Source organism: Terrapene carolina, unplaced genomic scaffold, assembly GCF_002925995.2.
Source record: "Terrapene carolina triunguis isolate 2854851 unplaced genomic scaffold, T_m_triunguis-2.0 Scaffold53, whole genome shotgun sequence".
Taxonomy (NCBI): domain Eukaryota; kingdom Metazoa; phylum Chordata; order Testudines; family Emydidae; genus Terrapene; species Terrapene triunguis.
Genome location: NW_020664404.1, coordinates 7,050,620 through 7,070,936, shown reverse-complemented (window position 1 = coordinate 7,070,936; position 20,317 = coordinate 7,050,620). Strand labels below are relative to the sequence as shown.

General features: G+C 44.5%; 1 protein-coding gene across 1 annotated transcript in view; it reads left to right on the top strand.

Annotated features, from left to right (window-relative positions):
- Positions 1-20,317, top strand: part of DOCK5 (dedicator of cytokinesis 5) — a 126,433-nt gene that overhangs the window by 97,728 nt on the left and 8,388 nt on the right. The window contains exons 35-48 of the mRNA XM_026657397.2: positions 1,119-1,159; positions 1,273-1,363; positions 4,022-4,141; positions 5,040-5,129; positions 5,966-6,070; positions 7,775-7,916; positions 10,821-10,902; positions 12,342-12,426; positions 13,287-13,373; positions 14,389-14,565; positions 17,525-17,608; positions 18,564-18,701; positions 18,817-18,983; positions 19,905-20,082. Of these exons, the coding sequence (XP_026513182.1) occupies positions 1,119-1,159; positions 1,273-1,363; positions 4,022-4,141; positions 5,040-5,129; positions 5,966-6,070; positions 7,775-7,916; positions 10,821-10,902; positions 12,342-12,426; positions 13,287-13,373; positions 14,389-14,565; positions 17,525-17,608; positions 18,564-18,701; positions 18,817-18,983; positions 19,905-20,082 (1,587 nt within the window). The remainder of the gene's footprint in view (positions 1-1,118; positions 1,160-1,272; positions 1,364-4,021; positions 4,142-5,039; positions 5,130-5,965; positions 6,071-7,774; positions 7,917-10,820; positions 10,903-12,341; positions 12,427-13,286; positions 13,374-14,388; positions 14,566-17,524; positions 17,609-18,563; positions 18,702-18,816; positions 18,984-19,904; positions 20,083-20,317) is intronic.

Genomic DNA, 20,317 nt, shown 5'->3' with positions numbered 1-20,317 from the left:
TACCAGAGCTTGGGTACTCAGAAACAGCAGTGATCAGAGAAAATTATAGGTTGAGGGAAGATAACCAAATGTTTTGAACCTTGAAAAAAGATTCAGGATCAAATGTTGGTCTCTTAACCTCATTTGAACTGGATCATCTGTTCTTACTAACATTATTTGCAGGGATTGAAATGTTCTAATATGCCACTTTATTACTCTGTTTCTAGCTAAAGTTGGGCACAAAGCAAACTGTCAGTGACAAGCAGCTGCAAACTTTAGAGGGGTTTGTCATCCAAACTCAGATATAGATTTTATGGCTAACCCCCATTTCCATAATACAGCAAGCCCTGGATTCCTGATTGTCAGAAACCGAGGCGAGGATGGTGAGGCCCAGTAGGTGCAGCCAAGGGTCAGAGCTGGAATCAAGAATCAAGAGCAGGGCTGGAACAAGGCAGGAGTAGGTCTTGGAGCGAGGCTGGAGCTGGCTGCGCCTGTGGAGTCTGTCACTATGAGGCAGAGGAGAGTTCTAAGTCATGAAGCGACGTTGAGAAGACTGAGCTGCTGTTTCTCCTGTGAGGCTTATATATGTGCTCTGAGAGTCACCAGACCAGCTCTTGGCTTGTGGATTGGCTGGGGCGTATCGCAAGAATGACTCATCCCTGCATGTGCCTTAGTTCAGGGACGACTCTTCACCTCGCACTTATCACTCCCAAGTTGATAGGGGTTAGAATTTAAGCTTGGCTTCTTGACCCTCTCTCAGCTGCCAGTCTCTTTATGGGTTACAGAAGTGTGCCTGAGATCCCACATGTCTTACAGAGAGGAAGGTGCTTAGGCCATTAGCCTAGGACTTGGGAAATCTACATTCAATTCCTCTGCCACAGATTACTTGCATGATCTTGGCCAAGTCACTTAGCCTCTCTGTGCCTCAGTTCCCCATCTAGGGATAATAGCACTTCCCTACCTCACTGGGGTGTTGTGAGGATGAATACATTGAAGATTGTGAGGTGCTCAGATACTGTGGTAATGGAGGTCAGATAAGTACCTAAAATTGATAGCCCTAAAAAGGTAATTTGCCTGACGCACTGTGAATTCAGTCGTTTTTACACCAGCTTGATAACACAATGTTATTTTCTTGGCAGAATTTTTATAAGGAGAAGAAACGGGAGGACATATACATCAGGCAAGTTGGCTGCCTTCAGAATTGCATATAGAAATGTTTTATTCTCACTGCTTTTGGGTGTGTCAGTACAGGAGCCTTCCGATCAAATCCCTGTTTGCTTTTCATTCGTCTAGGTATCTGTATAAACTCCGGGACCTACACAGAGACTGTGAGAACTTCACAGAGGCAGCATACACTCTGCTTCTCCATGCAGAACTCCTTAAGGTGACTCATTAGAGGCAATTTTAGTATTTTTACAGGGTTTGGGGAATTTCAGGTTGACAAGGAAGACCAAACAATGCAGAATAATAAATCTGTGTGATTTTTCACCTGAAGAGGCTGCCAAGGACCCAAAAAGTTTTGTAAATTGCACATCAGGTATAAACTGGGTAGAAAACAGATAGGTGATGAAAGCAGCAGAGTAATGTAACTTGGTATGCAATCCTACAAATCTTTGTTTGGGCAGTGTGGTCTAGTGGGTAGAGCACTGGACTGGGAGTCAGGAGATTTGTGTCCTATTACTAGCTCCATCACTGCTGTGTGATCTTACCAAGACACTTCATTTCTCTGCATGCCTGTTCCCCATCTTTAAACTGGGAATAATGATCATAGAAACATAGGTCAGGAAGGGACCTGGTCATCTTGTCCATCCCCCTGTACTGAGCAGGACCAAGTATACCTAGTGCATCCCTGACAAGTGTTTGTCTAATCTGTTCTTAAATACCTACAATGACGGGGATTCCACAGCCTCCCTTGGTACCCTGTTCCAGTTCTTTCCTTAGAAAGAACTTAGAGCTAGAATGTTTTCATAGAATAGTGGGACTGGAAGGGACCTTGAGAGGTCATCTAGTCCAGTCCCCTGCACTCAAGGCAGGACTAACTATTATCTAGACCATCCCTAATATCCGACCTGAATCTCCCTTGCTGCAAACCGAGCCAGTTACTTCTTGCCTGATGGTTGGAGGACATGGAGAACAATTGATCACCTTCATGATACTGACCTTCCTTTCCAAAGTGCTCTGAGATCCACTGATGGGTAGTGGATTTTTTATTTTAGTAGTCCTATTGGCTTCAGTATGACTGCTCATGTGACTAAGGGGTTGAGGATCAGAACACTGGTGTGAAAAATGAGTTTTACTTACCATTAATTGGGCATTCTGTGGGTATGGAATTCAACCCTGGCGTAGACAAGTGCCAGGTTGCACCTATCAACACCAGTGCTGAGTTTCTTTCCAGGACTGTTGGAGATGGTCCAGTGGTAAAATAAAGTGTATTGGGCATCCAGGGTACCGCTTAATCATAAACCTACCTGTTAATTTCTCTTGCTGTCACGCCCCCTTCCTCCCACTTGTGTATCAATGAGGCCTTGTCTACACACAGACGTGCCCTGATTTAATTAAACTGGTGCAAATTTCAATGTGGATACTCTTATTTTGGATTCAGAATAGCTTTTTGTTGTTTAGCTTGAACTTGTGTGAAAAAATCCTGTCTTGAATTGAAATAAGAGCTTCCATACAGCCATTTGGGTTTTGATTCATTTAAAATGATACCTTAAATTAAAATTCAAGGAGCAGTGCTGCGTGTAGGTAAGGAATTATGTCCATTTCACACACCCATCCGAATGTCAATTGTTTATGCAAGTTGCACAACTTTGTCACGTAGGCCTGATCCCCACACACACACACACACACACACACACACACACACACACACACATGCATGCATGCACACACAAACACACTTGCATTGGTTTAACTAAAGGTGTGATTTTATACCAGTTTAGTTAAACCAGTGCAACTTTTGTGTGCGGACACTCTTACATCTATTTAAACCTCGCTTATGTCTATTTAGTTTGCATCAGTAAATGTATAGGTGCTTAACTTGTATAACCAGTTTCAAATGGATATAAGAGCATCCACAAAGGAGTTTGCGCGAGTTTAACTAAGGGCTTGGCTACACTTGCAAGTTAGAGCACGTTAAAGCAACCCCGGGCGCCCTAACTCCTGAGGTGTCCACACTGGCAAGGCACGAGAGCGCCTGGACTCTGCAGCTGGAGCGCTCCTGGTAATCCACCTCCCCGAGAAGCATAACGCTTGCTGCGCCCTGGCTGAAAGGCCCGGGCGTCAGTATGGACGAGATGTTGCATTACTGCGCTGTGATTGGCCTCTGGAAACATCCCATAATCCCCTGAAGTCTAGTGGCCACTCTTGTCATTGTTTTGAAATCAGCTGCAGGCATGAGGATATCCCCTTTCAAAGCTCCGTTTCTGACAGCCGGCTGCTTATCTGCTCCGAGACAAAGCAAACCATTAGTGTGGAATGCTGCTGTTGTGAGTGGGGGCGGGGTGAGGTCTGCTGCTGTCTGAACTTACAAGCCAGCATGCTGACACACTCTCAGCCCCCCAAAACACAGTCTTTCCCCCCACATACACACCCCCTGTCACACTCCACCTCCCATCCCCCCATTTGAAAAGCACATTGCAGCCACTTGCAGCTGGGATAGCTACCACAATGCACTGCTCTTTGTGGCGTTGCAAGAGCTGCTAATGTGGCCACGCCAGTGCGCTTGCAGCTGACAGTGTAAACACACGGCAGCATTTTCCCTGCTGCGGTCTCCGAAGGCTGGTTTAACTCTGTGCTCTACATCTGCAAGTGTATCCAAGCCCTTGATTGGTTTTTAAACTGATCTAAGTTAAACCAGTGTAACTTTTGTGTGTAGACAAAGTCTTACTCCTGTTTTCTGACCATTTATTCCTGCAGTGTAACTTATACCTCCCCTTGCATTGCTGCTGAATTTGGTTCAGACACATCCACAGGAGTTGAACCCGCTCACATTTGGCTGAACACATGCCAGTTCTTTTCAACCGTTTTTCCCTTTTCCCAGTGGTCCGATAAGCCGTGTGCTCCCCATCTGCTGCAGCGGGACAGCTACTATGTTTATTCACAACAGGAACTCAAGGAAAAACTCTACCAAGAAATCATCTCTTTCTTCGACAAGGGCAAAGTGAGTCTCTCTGCAGAGCTTGAGTGGCTCTTACAAACAAATTGATCTGGAAAGAAAGGGAAAGATGGTAATGTAATAGGCCTGTGTAGAAATCAAAAAGCTAGGATTTTTTCAAAGGATTCAATTGACTTTCAGTGGGAATTGGGCGCTTAACTCCCTTAGACTCCTTTGAAAATCCAGTGCCCCCCTGTGAGTCAAAGGTCTCATCCTGCGTTATACTGAGCACACTCAACTCGAGAGCTGGCAGACTATCGAGGTGGGGGGTCATTACAATTGTTTGTCCTGTCTGTCTTTTTCTTTTTCCCTGGACAAACATTTGTATCAAAATTTCGAATGGTGGGGGGAAAAAATTGGTCGATTGTACTGAGCTCCCATTAGCTGAATTCTTAACAGACGGCTCCCCGATTCCTTCCCCTGGTGAGTGTAACTGCCCTGGAAGAGTGGTTTCAGTGCGGGTGGCTGATCTTCAGGGTGTGTGCTGAGAAGAGGATTTGACCAGTAATATTTACAAGAAAATGCCTCATTGGTAAGAAGCTAAAAGACTCAGGCCTGAGGCAGCATGGTCCAGTGGACCACTAGACATGAGTCAGAAGACCTGGGCTCCTTTGTCTTCCTATCTGACCTTGAGCATGTCGCTTCTCCTCTCAGTGCCTCGGTTTCCCCATCAGGGCTAGTGATACTGACCCTTGGTTGTAAATCACTTTGAGATCTACAGATGAAAAGTGCGATAGAATGATCATGAACATAGTCAGAAATATAGTCCGTAGAGTGTGAAGCTCTCTGGAATGGCCGATGTTTTAACAAAAAACGACGTGTAGTCAGCAAAATTTCTTATTTACCTATGGTAGGTAATAAATGCTTTTATAATTTTTATTATTGTTTTGTTTCTTTCCTGGAGATGTGGGAGAAAGCAATCCAGCTAAGCAAAGAGTTGGCTGACATGTATGAGAACCAAGTCTTTGATTACGAGGGGCTTAGCAATCTTTTGGTAAGGTCCCTTTTTCTAGCTTGGGTTGGGCTGCTGCATGTTTAAATGGACGTTGCTGGGTAGTTCAGGCCCAAAATATCGGTTTTTATTTGTTTAAAGATTTTTTGAAAGCTTAATATTAAAGAGGAATATTTTCATATCTGTTTTTTTAAACTTTCTTTTGCCATTAACATACATGAACAGAATATACCATAGTTTAAATTATACAGGTGTTTTACCCTCCTTTACACTAATAAATTAACATTTCCGTACAAGTATAATACATTTTGCTCATAACTTTAAAACTGTTTCTATATATCTCACTAGCTTATTCTTGCCGTAGCACCTGGCAAGCCACACTCATGGACAGGACCCCATTGTGCCCACACAGGACAAAGAGATGGGTCCCTGTCCCAGAAAGCTTACTGTCTTATTTAACCTGCAAAGGTATAACCAGTGGCTGTTTGTGTCCCTGCTCAACTTCTGCTTATGCCTGGATGTTTGACACCATTTTGTTTGGGCAGCCTCATATCATGTTTATTTTGTAATATCTGTGAAGACAGTGCAGTCACAAAAATTGCAGCATTGATCTAGTGCATGAGAACCAGGAAGTGACATTGACTATGACCAAAACCAGTCCGTATGTCAGTGAAGTACAAAAGAGTGCTAATACAGGATAAGCAAACATTAAATTGATGGTTTTTTACAATTCTTTTGGATTTAACAGTATAAATAATATTTCATAGATGTGTTGCTAACAGTACAGGGTGAGAAAACGACTTTGTAAATATGCCTGACAATGTCTCTCTGAGCTCAGAAATGAACACATCAAGGGTTTTCTTTTCCTTTTTCCCCAGAAAAAACGAGCCAAGTTTTATGAGAATATTATGAAGGCGATGAGACCTCAGCCAGAGTATTTTGCTGTTGGGTATTATGGGATGGGTTTCCCCTCATTCCTCCGGGTAAGAATCCTGCATGTGCTCAGACATTATAGTGATGGGTTCTACAGGAAACCCTAGAGATGAGATATCAGAGCTTTCTAGAGGATTTTGATGCCAAATGCCTATGAATTGACCATCTAAATCACTTAAGTGGTATGAAAATCTCACTCTAAATGGAAATGGCCTGAATTCTCAATTACACTCAGGCCCCTTTACTCTAGTATAAATGAGAATTCAGGACAGTTTGTTGCCCCTAGTCTGCTGGGTGATTCATGTGATCTTATATGGACTTAGAGAGAATCTTTCATATGTTTAGGTGCTCTCCACAGTGTCTTAACTGCTTATCCTAGTGATCTTCATTGTGAGAGTGGGCTTTTTCTTATAAATAATTGACCCCATGTGCCTCCAGACTGAATCAGTCTAATTCAAGGATATGGGTCACTTCACTTCAGAATGTTAGTGAGACTCTGTCCCTCCCGGATGCACTGGAATGCAAAGATGCTTCCTGTTCAGGGTCAGAGGCGCCTACTTCCCCTTTGCCCAGTGGGTGCTCGACCCCCGCCCCGGCCCCGCCTCTTCTTGCCCCTGCACTGCCCTCGCCCCACCCCATTCCACCTCCTTCCCCCTAGTCCCTGCCTTTTCTCTACCTCCTCCCCTGAGCGCACCATGTCCCTGCTCCCCCCACTCCCTCCCGGAAAGTCCAAAGAGCCGCCAAACAGCTGTTAAGTGACGGGGTGGTGGGAAGCGGTGGGAGGGAGGAGCGGGAACATGGCGCACTCGGGGGAGAGGGGGGCGGCGAGGAGGGGGCGGAGGGAGCTTGGCTGCCGGTGGGTGCAGAGCACCCGCTAATTTTTCCCCATGGGTGCTCCAGCCCCGGAGCACCCACAGAGTTGGCGCCTATGTTCAGGGTTGCATTAGTGCTGGATCCGCACTGGCTATCGTTTGTAAAGCCAGCCACCATGAGTCAGAGGCGCAGGGTGCAACGTGCTCTGAAATGTTCCAGCCAATGTATTTTAAAAAGAGAAGTGGGTTGGTTGACACAAACATTTACATTTCACACTGGGATGCCTTTGAAGCTATTTGCCCTAAATGGAAACCAAGCTTATTAATACCAATTCCTGGACGGCATAGGGTATTGCCAATGGGAGACTTTCATTTCTAGGTCACCACTTTGAATCCAGCTCGTTGATCAAAAGTCATCACTGGTGGCCTGTGTGAAATGAGTTGGTGTCAGTCCAGGACTTAATGGCCACATTGCAGAACCACTGATGCAGTTGGCCACATGGTCAGCAGTGTCTGCGAGAGGCTAGAGATGGAATGGATCATGGACTTGCACATGCTTTCTTACCTTTAAAGGGATCCCTCCAGCTGAGGCATGCCAAGCTCTGTTGGGGAAGCTTGTCCTGCTGATGTCTATCAAATCTAGTTAATCAGAAAGTCTCCAGATGTGTCAATCTGAAATTCCCTGGCTTGAACCATGGTCACCTGAGCTTTTGGGGAGTAGTTTATCCACTAGACCATGTGTGATGGAGGGATTAGTGGGTGAGGTTCTCCGGCCTATATTATGCATGTGATCAGACTAGAAGGTCAGATTTGATGACAACTGTAATCATCTAATCTATTAATCAATGAATTCATAAGTAAAACACATCTTGGCATAAATTTAAACCACCCAGATTGCACCCCTAGTTGCGTCTAATTCTCATTTCTTCTTGCTGCCCACAGAATAAAATCTTTATCTACCGTGGCAAGGAGTATGAACGGCGGGAAGACTTTAACCTGAAATTGCTGACCCAGTTTCCAAACGCTGAGAAGATGACCAGCACTACCCCTCCAGGAGAAGAGATCAAGTCTTCCCCTAAACAGTGTATCTTTTAGCTATTGTTTGGTTTGACATATTCAAGCCCTACTTCCTCTGCTTGAGGTGGCAGAATCTGTCATGCTGGTACTTTTTCTGCACAACATATAATTAGACTGCGGAACTCATTGCCACAGTATGTCTTTGAGGTCAAGGACTTAGCAAAATTCAAAGAAGGATCAGACTTCTATATGGATGACATGGAAATAGAATAATTACAATGCTAAAAAATGAATAGGGATATAAAACCTCATGCTTCAGAGTTTAAACCAGTCTGTTAGAAGTTAGGATGACACTTCTGTGGGGGTCAGATTATCCCCCAGCTACCCACTCTGGGGTTTCTTGCACCTTCCTAGCAAGTGGCGCTGGCCACTGTTGGAGACAAGACACTGGGCTAGATGGACCATGGGTCTGATCCATTTCTGGCATACAAGGGGTGAAAGTGGGGTACAAAGAGGTGCCATATCTCATCTCTTCTGGACAGTTCAATTTATTGGCAGTCATGAGGAATCTGATTATTTCCTCCCAGAAATTGATACTTTTACTTTTAATTTTTGTAATCATTATAAGTGCTGATGAAAGGTGCCAGGTTCATAGCCCCGGAGATTGATTTCTGATTCTCCGCCTCTCTTTATGCTGGAGGAACTCAGTGAACAACAGCAGCATAAAACTGGTGTGACAGAATGGAGATTCAGGCTCAAGACTTCTCTTTGCTAACTGTAAGGGTGATTAACAAATGCCCAAGGGAAGTGGTAGATTCTCTTGGTGTCTTCAAGACCCAGATGCCTTTCTGGAAGTTGTGCTTTAGTCAAACACAAATTACTGGGCTCAGTGCAGAGATAGCTTAGTGAAATTCTCTGGCCTTTGTCAGACAGGAAGTCAGACCGACGCTTCCTTCTGTCCTTAAAAATCTGTGAAGTTCTCCACAGCAAAGACAGAGCTCAGGCAGCTTCCCCTGCACACATCAACCCGGCCAGCTATCCACTTAAAAAAATTCATTCAAGACCAGACTTGGTATCAAAATTGCCTCCTTCATTTCTGCTGTTTCAGCTGTTTCCTTTGCATCTGTTTGTGTTTGCACTAACATTTTGGCCAGGGATAGGCCTGAGCTGCACAACATGGATGCAGATGTGAACTCTTCCCAAAGTTCAGGGATGTTTGGGTGCAGGGCTTTGGCTTGGTCCATTATAAGAAGGAGCAGCTGCATTGTTTGGATCTGGTATAGGTCCATTTCTGGCTCTTATTAAATCCATTTGAAAGGACAGGCAGTACTATTGCTCCAAGTACACTGTTACCACAGACAGGTTGATTCTGTGGGTAGTTCAATGTCAAGCTTTTTTTATTATTATATTTGAAATCCTGTTTCTTTCAAGCCCTTTAAAATTTTTAACAGAAGCCGTATCCCCCCGCTCTCTCTCTCTCTCTTTCTTTCTCTCTCCAATAAAATAACATCTTGCCCTTTTATGGTTGTTTCACGAAAGTAACTCAAAGTGTGTTGGAGACATTCATTAAACCTTGCAACACCTCAGTGAGATAAGGAATATATAGGGAATTAAATCAACCACCGTTGAAATGCAGCCAATTCTGGGGAGCAGTGAAGCAGCTGATCAACAGCAATATTAGATGACTGGGCCAGGTTGTGTGTGTCTTCCTTTTCATTCAGGGTTTTACTTTTGGGGTGTCTTCAGTAGAACAGAACAATGGCCCAAAATACTGCAGTAACACTAATATAAAGTGGTGTGTTTTAGACCACTATTGTAGACCACGGTATTATTATTTATTTAATCTCTATCATAGCTCACCGGTGCAAGAGCTGGGGTTAGAAACACCTCTTCAGTGATTTAAGAAAAAAACAGCCTACGTTTGTTAGGTAGCTTTATCAAAGTCTGTTTTCTGGCTGAGAGCTTTGAAGTGGGCTCCTTATTGTTCAATGTACTACAGGGGTCGGCAACCTTTCAAAAGTGGTGTGCCGAGTCTTCATTTATTCACTCTAATTTAAGGTTTCGTGTGCCAGTAATATGTTTTAATGTTTTTAGAAGGTCTCTTTCTATAAGTCTATAATATATAACTAAACTATTGTTGTATGTAAAGTAAATAAGGTTTTTAAAATGTTTAAGACGCTTCATTTAAAATTAAATTAAAATGCAGAGCCTCCAGACTGGTGGCCAGGACCTGGGCAGTGTGAGTGCCACTGAAAATCAGCTCGCGTGCCGCCTTTGGCACACATCCCATAGGTTGCCTATCCCTGTACTACAAGGTCTTGAAGTAAGTATGTAACACCCCACTCTCTTCCAAAACACACATGCCTCTATGGAGTTGGGACTAGAAGCCTGTACTCTTAGAGTAAGTCTACACTGCAGCTCAGAGTGCACCTCCTGGCCCAGGTGGACACAGTCTCTTATTAGGAGAGCTCAAGCTATCATGCTAAAAGTAGCAGTGTGGCTGTTGCAGCTTGGGCTGGAGCTCCCAGGGGGTGGGTTGGGCTTGAGAGCCTGAGCTCCAGTCCGAGCCACAATGTCCACACTGCTATTTTTAGCACCATCGCTCGAGTGCCACTGCCACAAGTCTGTCTACCCAGGCTGGGAAGCTCACTCCCAGCCGAACTGTAGACAAACTGTATCTCCAAAGCACGTGTCTAACACTCAAGGGAAACTCCATTAGCTGGCGGTAGTAGCAGCAGATCCCTTCGGCTCTTTGTGTACCAGTTCTTAGAGGGTGATGCGCGCACACACTATTACACTAGGTCTTGTTAATGAACAATGTGCATTCTTTAAATGTCATGACAACAGTGCAGGGGACACGCGGCTTGTTCAGAAATCTGACACTGAAGAAAACGAGAAGGATTTTCCCTTCCTTCTTTTAGTCTCCCCTCAGAGATCCTGGCGTTTTCCATCCTTAACAGGAACCTCTCAGATGTGCAGTGCTTTATAGTGAAGCCTGTGATGAACCTGCCACCCAACTATAAAGACAAGCCTGTTCCGGAGCAGATCTTAAAGTAACTTCCTTTCCTTTTCTTGTTCTCTCTTAGGAAAGCTGAGGGGGTTATCAAGGGCACCAACCCCAATTTAGCCCATCTGAGCTGTGGTTTTCCTAGACATAAGCGTGGAAAACTTAAAAGCTCCACATTTGCCACTGGCCAGTGATTATGATGCCAGAATATTTCCATTTCAAAGCATAGGTATCTGGGGAGGAGATGAATGTTGAGTTTTTAATGGAGTTCATTGCGTTTCCCTGAGCTCAGCCAGCATGATCCCCCTGTATGAATTCTCTCGCCGCTGGTTCTAAACTAACCATGTTTAAACACGGTTGTGTACAGCCCCAAAGCCTTCCAGTCCTAGCTGCCCTATTATTTTATTTATTGTATTACCATAGCCCCTAGTGGTTTCAGTTGAAATTGGGTGCCTATTGTTCTACATGCTGTACAGTGAGAGATGGTCCCTGCCCTAAAAAGTTTGTATTCTAAATAAACAAGATGAAGAGAGAGGATGGAAGGGGAAACTGAGACAGGGAGGTAAAGTGACTTGCCCAAGATTACACAGCTGGTTATTGGCAGAATTGTAGCAAGGGAGGGTCTTGGTCTCCTACAGGAACCCCAGTGGTAGCTAGTGGCATTCATCCTGCAGGACGAGTGGGAATTCCAAAGTTCCTTGATTACTATATAGTTATGATATAACGGGGGGGGAGGGGGCGTTGTCCTGCCCACTTAGGCCAGAAGATTGTGTTTACAAACATGTAAGCATAGGTGCCGACTCCGTTGGTGCTCCGGGGCTGGAGCACCCACGGGGAAAAATTGGTGGGTGCTCTGCACCCACCGGCAGCCAAGCTCCTCCCCAGCTCACCTCCGCCCCTGAGCGTGCCGCGTCCCCGCTTTTCCTCCCATGCTTGCCACCATGAATCAGCTGTTCCGCGGCATAACAAGCTGTGGGAGGGAGGGGGGAGGAGGCGGGGAAGGGGTGGGGATTTGGGGAAGGGGCCCAATAGGGGCAGTAAGGGGCGGAGTTGGGGCAGGGACTTTGGAGAAGGGGTTGGAATGGGGGCGGGGAATGGGTGGAGTTGGGGCGGGGGGCATGAGCACCCACCGGCGCTAGGAGAAGTTGGCACCTATGCATGTAAGAGCTGTGTTTTAAATCTGGTAGGCACAGGACATCCTGATCTTCCACCCCCACCTTGGCAGCAGGACCCACCTGGTGGGGAGAGCTGCTACTTAATCTCCTGACCAGTAATGGCATTGCAGGGCAGAATAGAGGGTACTCACAGCTTGATCCTCATCTCCCCGGGGCTAAGGTATAGGTAGAATGTGGCTTTTTGCAGTGTGCACAGGGGAGAATAAATTGTAGACCATGGCTGGGCCACAACCATGTTTCAACATAGCTATTTTTGGAAAAGAACAAAAGGAGGAGGAGAAACCCCACCATTTATTGTGTCCTTCCATAGCTACTACAGAGCCAATGAGGTGCAGCAGTTCACACATTCCCGGCCATTTAGGAAAGGAGAAAAAGATCCGGAGAATGAATTTGCGGTGAGTCCTTCACTTTCTGTTCAAAACGCCTCGATTCTTTAAGCAGTGGGGAAATTTCTCTTTGTGCATTGCCTTTCTCTTCCTTTCAAAGGGCCCTGTCACCTTGGTACCTATCTAAGCACCAAACAGTGATATGAAAATCAACAGATCTAGAACGTGTTCCTCATCTCCCCAGCTGTAGCAATGGGATTTGATTATTTAAATGTGGGAGAAACCAAGAGCTGGACCTGATACCATGATCTGAACACGGAGCTGGGGGTCCTGCCACTTGGAATTCTCTTACCCAGTAGCCCAAGATGGTTCTCCAGCAGCATCCCTGTGGAGTGCAAATGTGTGATTGGGGTTTGTGGTGGGTGTGATTATGTATGAGGGAGTCAAACCCAAACCCATAATAAAGCATCAGTAAAGACCACAGCACTTTGAATTTAATCCAGCAATGGAGGTGGGAATTTCAGTAGAGTTTATGGAGCCTGAGTGTAGCATGTTTGCTGTTTTTGTTGCTTTTGAGAAGAGACGTTGCTGCTATGTAGTGGTTATGCTCAATGTAACGCACTGCCTCAATGTGTTGTATCCCCCGCTAGGGGCTGGTCCACATAGAGGATAACAACCTATTATTGCTACTACCTAATGGACTTACTCTGTTAGCTTTAATGGTAGGAAGCTGTGCTTTGCTGCTGAACGGCCTGGGTTCTACCCCTGTTGTTGACCTGTCATGATCACATGGAAGTCATTAAATCAGCCCAGTGAGTTGCAACAGTCTGGTCTAGAGGTGCTGGAAGCCTGGCTTTGAGCCCTAAAACATGTGGGAGTTGAATTGCAATGTTTTCCTTATGACTTTGCCTTTTTAATTCCCCGACCAGACCATGTGGATTGAAAGAACGACCTACACAACTGCCTACACATTCCCAGGAATCCTCAAGTGGTTTGAAGCCAAACAGATTACAACGGTGAGTCCTTGGAAGAGGTGGATTCCAGTAAAGGGACTTTACATGTCAATATCTGGTCAACATTGGGCTTTTGCCAGGCTGGATCAGACCTTTGGCCCATCGTGTCTGATGTGCTGACTCCAGCAATGGCCAATACCTCATATTTCACAGGAAGGCAACCCCCCTACCTTTTATAATGCACCTGGCTATTTGAACAGTGAAAAAGGGAACCCCACCAAACGCAAAATAAGTCCCGGGATAATTGTACGGTGCTATGGCCCAATGCACCTCTATTTCAAACCCACGGCGCATAGTGGTAGGGAAGGGCCCAGTTCACCAAAAACACGTTTTCTGTGCTTCAGTCCCATTGAAATCATGGGGATTTAAATAAGTGCTTCAAGTTAACCACACACTTAAGTGCATTGCTGAATTTGGGTCCAGTCCCAGATTTCTGTAGGTTATTGGCATGAGAAACGGTCTTTCTTAAAGATATGGTGAATGGGGCCCCTGTACAAGTAGAAAGAATGAACCCTCTGTGTGTCAGGTTCCGGGCTGTTTTTTAATGTGTCCAGCACTTCGTGTCTTCATTGCACGTTATCACACATTTGGCCCTCTCTGGCAAGTTGAAAGCTACATGGGGCAGGGGACAGTCTTAGACAGAAGCAGTTGTTGGGTCTCCTGCTCTTTCGGGAGCCCCGTGGTTCTAGACTGACTTGAGAACACACAGGTTATCCTGATCTTCCCCTCTCTCCAACATACCCTGGCAGCAGATCCCACAGGGTGGGGAAAGCCGCTGCCCAATCTCCCATTCCTGCAGGACTGGAAGGGAGGTGGTACTTGTACCAACCTCCCATTCTAGCAGCAGAATTGGATCAGGAAGCCGCTCGGAATCCTCTTTTCTGCTCTGCTCTTCCCCTGCTCTTGGTTTGAGGCCCAGCCCTGTGCTAGGATGTGCGAAAATTCACAGGCAGGATGGTGGGAGTTTCCGGAGAGGGTCAGCGAGGGATTTCTCAGTCTTCTCTTTGTTACCGTTCAGGAGGAGATCAGCCCTTTGAAGAATGCCATCGAAACCATGGAGCTGACCAATGAGAAGATCAGCAACAGCGTCCAACAGCACGCCTGGGACCGGGCCCTGCCTGTGCACCCGCTCTCCATGCTGCTGAATGGCATTGTGGACCCTGCAGTCATGGGGGGATATACCAACTACGAAAAGGTCAGCTGGCTCCATGTAGGGCTCATCTCTTGTCTAAGGTGTTGACTTCGGAGTGGAAGGATGATCTTGCAGCTAAAGCACTGACCTGGGGCTCTGGGTTTAATTCCTAGCTACTACACAGCCTTTGGGCAAGTCACTAAAGGCATTTAGGTGCTTAACAGGATTTTCAAAAGTGGGCGCCTAAGTAGCTTTTAAAAATCTGGCCCTTAATCTCTCAATGCCTAAATTGCCCATCTGTAAAATGAGGATACTACTACTTCCCTTCTTTCTCTCACCACTGTTCTAATCTGTTTAGATTCTAAGAACAATAGAAAGAACAAAGGAAAGCAGAGGAAGGATGGTCCTGTGGTTAGGGTGCTAGTCTGGGAATGGAGAGAAATGGGTTCAGTCCCCTTCTCTGCCACAAACTTGGGCAAATCACATAGTTGCTCTGTGCCTCAGTTCTCCATCTGTGTAATGGGAACAACGATACTTCCCTACATCACAGGGATGTTGCGAGGATAAATACATAAAAAATAGTGAGGTGCTGTGGTGATGGAGACCAGATAAGTGTGTGTGGTGTAGGTCTATCCTTAAAAATTAGAATGACTTAGCTATGGTGCTCAAGGCTGTGAAAAATCTTCATGCCGTAATTAGGTCAACCTAATCCCTGGTGTAGAGACAGCTAGGTTGACAGAAGAATTCTTCCATCAACTTAGCTACCACCTTTTGGAAAGGTGGATCAACTACATCAATGGAAAAACCCCTTCTATCAATACAGAAAGCACCTACGCTACAGCAATATAGAGTAGAGTAGACATAGATAAAAGTAAATTGTGTCTCAGTTTTAATAATGTAAAGTGATGATAGGAAGACAGGGATTTTTTTTATAATCACTGTCTAGCGTCAATATACATTTTGTCTTGATAGCATGACAGCAAAGAGCAGTCGAATCAGAATGAAAACACAATCTGTCCCTTCTCAGTTTGTGCCTTTTTTTGGCATGGCATATATCTCCCTTGTTAATTATGCTGAGCTGAAGACATTTATTACTCCGGTCTCTGACCACATTGCAGAGTCCTGAATAATGCCATCTCTAGCATGAAATGTAATGGTGGTTTTCATAGCTTCAGTGTGTGGTGCTGGAAACGTGTTTGATTTTTAAAAGGTGTCATGATCAAACAAAATGAGCCACAAACATTAAAGGGACTTATGTCAGATTTAACCCTGGTTTGAATCCCCTGATTCCATAGGGTGCACACTCCACCAAGGATGAATTTGGCTAAGTATTTTCCCATTTTATGAATTAAAGTTGACGTAAAGTTTAGAATTATGAAAATGGGAAAGCATTTAAAACAAGGAAACTCCAGGTATTTGTAACCACATCTGGAAATACAACCGGTTCATATTTTCCTACTTCAACTAAGGATCAGCAGAGAGAGAGTTTGGCATTTGTGGGCGGCCTGAATCCTGAGCTTTAATTGAGTCATTGTAGCTGGAAGCCAAAAATCTCCATTGTACCATGGGCGTGCTTTCTTCCTCTAATAATTAAACTCTTCCAAGAAAAGTACTTTGGGCCCAGCCCTGCAGTTCTCTCTCAGGCTACCCAGCTGTTGACCTCAGTGGGAGTTTAGGCTTTGTAGAGCCATACTCCATTGGCCCACAAACACCTGTACATAAAATCCAGTTAACAGAATGCTATTTTAAAAGTGGATGGAAAGCTAACAAGTATTTTACCTGGAAAATGTTCTTAAACGTTACTTATCCTGTGAACTGTGATTGTAGGGAACTTTGAGACTACATTCAGACACAAACCACGTGAATTGGTGGGATTTTAGTCCTGTTTTAAGGATCCAGATCAGGAAATGACATAAGAACATGCTTATCTTTAAGCATGAACTTAAATTCCATTGGCTTCAGCATATGGTTAAAGCTAAGCACATACTTAAGTGCTTTCTTGAGTTACAGGTGTTTTACTGAACCACGGGCCTTAGTGGAAGGCTCAATACAGTCTTAACTGTGGAATCGCTACTGTTGCTTCCATAACAAAACCCCATATAATTGCTCTGCTGGGGAATCAGTTCCACATGTGCACTTGGATTCCTCAGCATAGGGATACCCCAGGCACAAGGGTGACTTATTAACCTTTTTGAGGTTGGAATTTAAAATTGTGCGTTTGGGTACAACTTTGAGGGATTGCATGGGTGTACTTTGTTGCTTGTATGTTGGAATTTAAAGAGACTTTGTTACTGAGATGAGGATTGTTTTGGAGTATTCTGCCTTTTGGGTGGTAGGTCAGGTGAACGGACGTTACTCTGGATATTAATGTTGCACATAGCGCAGGTCAAATGCTGAGGGGAAAAAAGGGGAAATCAATGACATTTTTGTGCTAATGTTTTACCTTTTTTATTTTTCCAACTGAAATCTTGAAAATCAAAAATATTAAACCAAGTGGTTGTACTTTAGCAAATTTCAGTGGAGAAAAAATGGGAAAACACTTGAGGAGGGAAAAAAGCATTTTTTTTTTACAGTTTTTGAGAGAAAAAAATCTTAGCTCTTAATTTATATTAAAAAAAAAAAAAAGAAGAAGAAGAAAGTTCTATCATCTTTAACATCACACTAGTTAAGAGACCTGGGAATCTTATTGAAAGAAAGTATTTCACTAAGGGTAAGGACCCTGTCTTAAACTTCAGAGGGGTAGCTGTGTTAGTCTGGCTCTGTAAAAAGTGACAGAGTCCTGTGGCACCTTATAGACTAACAGACCTATTGGAGCATAAGTGGGTGACGAAGTGGGTATTCACCCACGAAAGCTTATGCTCCAATACGTCTGTTAGTCTATAAGGTGCCACAGGACTCCGTGTCTTAAACTTGTTGGTCTGAAACAGATCTTTGTCGCTTGCTACTGGCGTTCTTCAGGGTAAAAGCCAGCTATAAAGAAAACAAATGTTTTTATGCCTTCTGCTTTCCTCTTTGCTTTCAGGCCTTTTTCACGGAGAAGTATATCCAAGAACATCCTGAAGACCAAGATCAAATTGAACTACTTAAGCAATTAATTGCCTTACAGGTACCATATTGGGAGGGGGAGAGAGAGAGAGGGAGAATTGCCACATTGTATGTGTGTGTGAGAGATGTTGGTACAATATTTTGGAACAACACAAAGAAGAGAAATGTTATAAGAACACAGTTGCAATGCCTGTACAATAGTCCCTTATTTGAAAAAGTTCTATGCTATTCTTATTTAGTGGTCCAAAACACTGCAGTCGCACTGTGGCACAAGCTAACTTCCTCTAGACCCTAGTGGAAATTTAGCCTTGATTAGAACCACATGGCTAGGCCTACAAACACCTGTGCATCCAGTCCAGTTAACAGAACGCAGAATATAAATACATATATATAATATAAAAATAGACTGAAGTAGGTCAGAGCTGAATTGTAAAACTAGATGAAAAATTATCAAGTATTGTACCTAGAAAATGCTGCTAAATTTCTTTTTCCTCTGAACAGTACTGTAGTGCTTTGGACTATTAGTCTGGAATATGATGGGTAGATTTTTCTCACTACCCTAAACAGTTGCTCATCCCCTTTTCCTTTTTATTATTTATTTCGCTTCTTTACCCCACCTTTTTTTTTTTTTTCTTTTCACAATTCTGACTGTTGAAAAGTCATGCAGCCTGCCCTGCTCAGTATATAACAATGAAAATAGATAAGGAAGTTGTAATGAAAATTCCATTGCAGTAGGATGTCAACTTGCTCCCATATATTTCCATGTAATGAAGCCAGGTTAAAGCTACTTTACAGTTGTATTGCTTTGGAGACTGAGTGCTCTCCCCACACTTTACATACAACCATGCTACACACATACACGATAGTGTGAACATAGGGGATTTGGAAGGAAAGAGAGAGAAATGCCTTCTCGACCCCTGCAGCACTCAGCTTGCACTCTGGAGCATGAGAATTGATTTGCTTGCTTGCTTTCTTGCTGATAGCATTAGTTCATAGTATTTTGCTCCTTCTTTTAGATGCCTTTGCTGGCTGAAGGGATTAGGATTCATGGTGAGAAACTGACTGAGCAGCTGAAGCCCCTGCATGACAGACTGACAACCTGCTTCAAAGAGCTGAAGAAGAAAGTAGAGAAGCTCTATGGTGTGATAACTCTGGTAAACATGATTTGTTCATTTAGTGCAGTGTCTTAAAGAAACAGCCCCGAGTTACCCACCCCTTGTGAGCAGCATTTCCCAGCTCCTCACAGCTTTTATTTAATATTGTCTGCAGCCTTCCTCCCTGACGGAGAGGAAGCAGAGCAGGTCAGGCTCTGTGGTATTGCCCTACATCATGTCTTCCACGCTGAGACGGCTGTCTGTCACCTCTGTGACTTCCTCTGTGGTATCTACGTCCTCCACCTCATCTGACAGCACCTCCTCCAGGCCAGGATCTGATGGGTTAGTGACTGGCCCTTTCAAAAATGTCAGACATTTATGGGGAGTGGGATTCACTTTTGCTCTTGGAGGTTATTTTAATATCGCCTTCTCAAGGGATGCGGCTTTGTAACTTTCTTTTGCTTTTAAAACGAGGTTTCATCTAACCAGCAAATAATAATACTTAGGTCTTACAGAGCACTTTTCATCAGTAGATCTCAAAGGGCGTTAGAATGGGGGTCAATGTCATTATCCCCACTTTACAGATGGGGAAACTGAGGCACAGAGCGGGGGAGAGATTTATCCACGGTCACCTAGCAGGCTAGTGGCAGAGCTGGGAATTGAACCCGGGTCTCCTGAGTCCCAATCTGGTACCCTATCTGTAATTCTGCCAAATGATGTGGGTAATATTACAGTGAAACCACAACATTTCTGTTCTCCTAAGAGAATCACTGAACCCTGGAAGACGGAGATATAAACATTGTATGAGGTCTGTAGTCCAGTGGTTTCCAAATTGTAGCCTGCAGAGAGCTAGATGGTCAGATGGTGCTAGCTCAGCTGCCGTGTTTCCAGCTGGAAAACGGTACGGAAGGGAATTGCAATCCTTTCCTGATGTTACTGTTCCACGTACGCATTTGCAGCTGTGTTACCGCAGGGCCTAGATGTCTTGCCCGTGGTCACAGAGCAGATCAGTGACAAAGCTAGGAAGAGACCCACAGGTTTTCCTGACTCTCAGGCCAGGGACCTATTCATTGGACAACACTTCCTTCAATGCACAATACAGTGCAATTTCAAAGGTGCCCAAATAACTTAAGCGCACAAGTCCCTTTGAAAGTCTTGTGCACCTAACTCACTTTTGCACAGTTACCCTCATGCACACTAAAAAGTGATGGCCTTCTCACTAAAGGGCTAATGCTTCTTGCTTTGTCTCTGTCCTGACTGCAGATCCATTCTCGAGCCTCTCTTGGAGAGAAGGCTGTCGACGGCCTCCAAGGCTGAAGAGCTGCCTGTCAAGGAAGACGCCGATAACCGGATTAACAAATTCAAGCGGAAGGATTGGAGTATTAGCAAGTCTCAGGTTATTGTGGAGAAGGAGCCAGAAGCTGAACTGACTTCCAAAACGGTAACAATAATAGTAGTAATAATAAAATCCACAGTGGGGGTTTCTAGTTCTTCTTTCTCCTTCAGCCTTGTTTGTCACTGGGATCTTCACTCAATACTGGGAGGGCTTCGAATACCAAAAGCCCTGGTCAGCTAAATAATTACTTGCCTGCTGTTTGGAAAACTTGTTTCAGGAGCCACAGTGCGGCTTTGATTTAAAGTAGAAACTTGCAGTCCCAGGTGCTGAAGGTTCCACT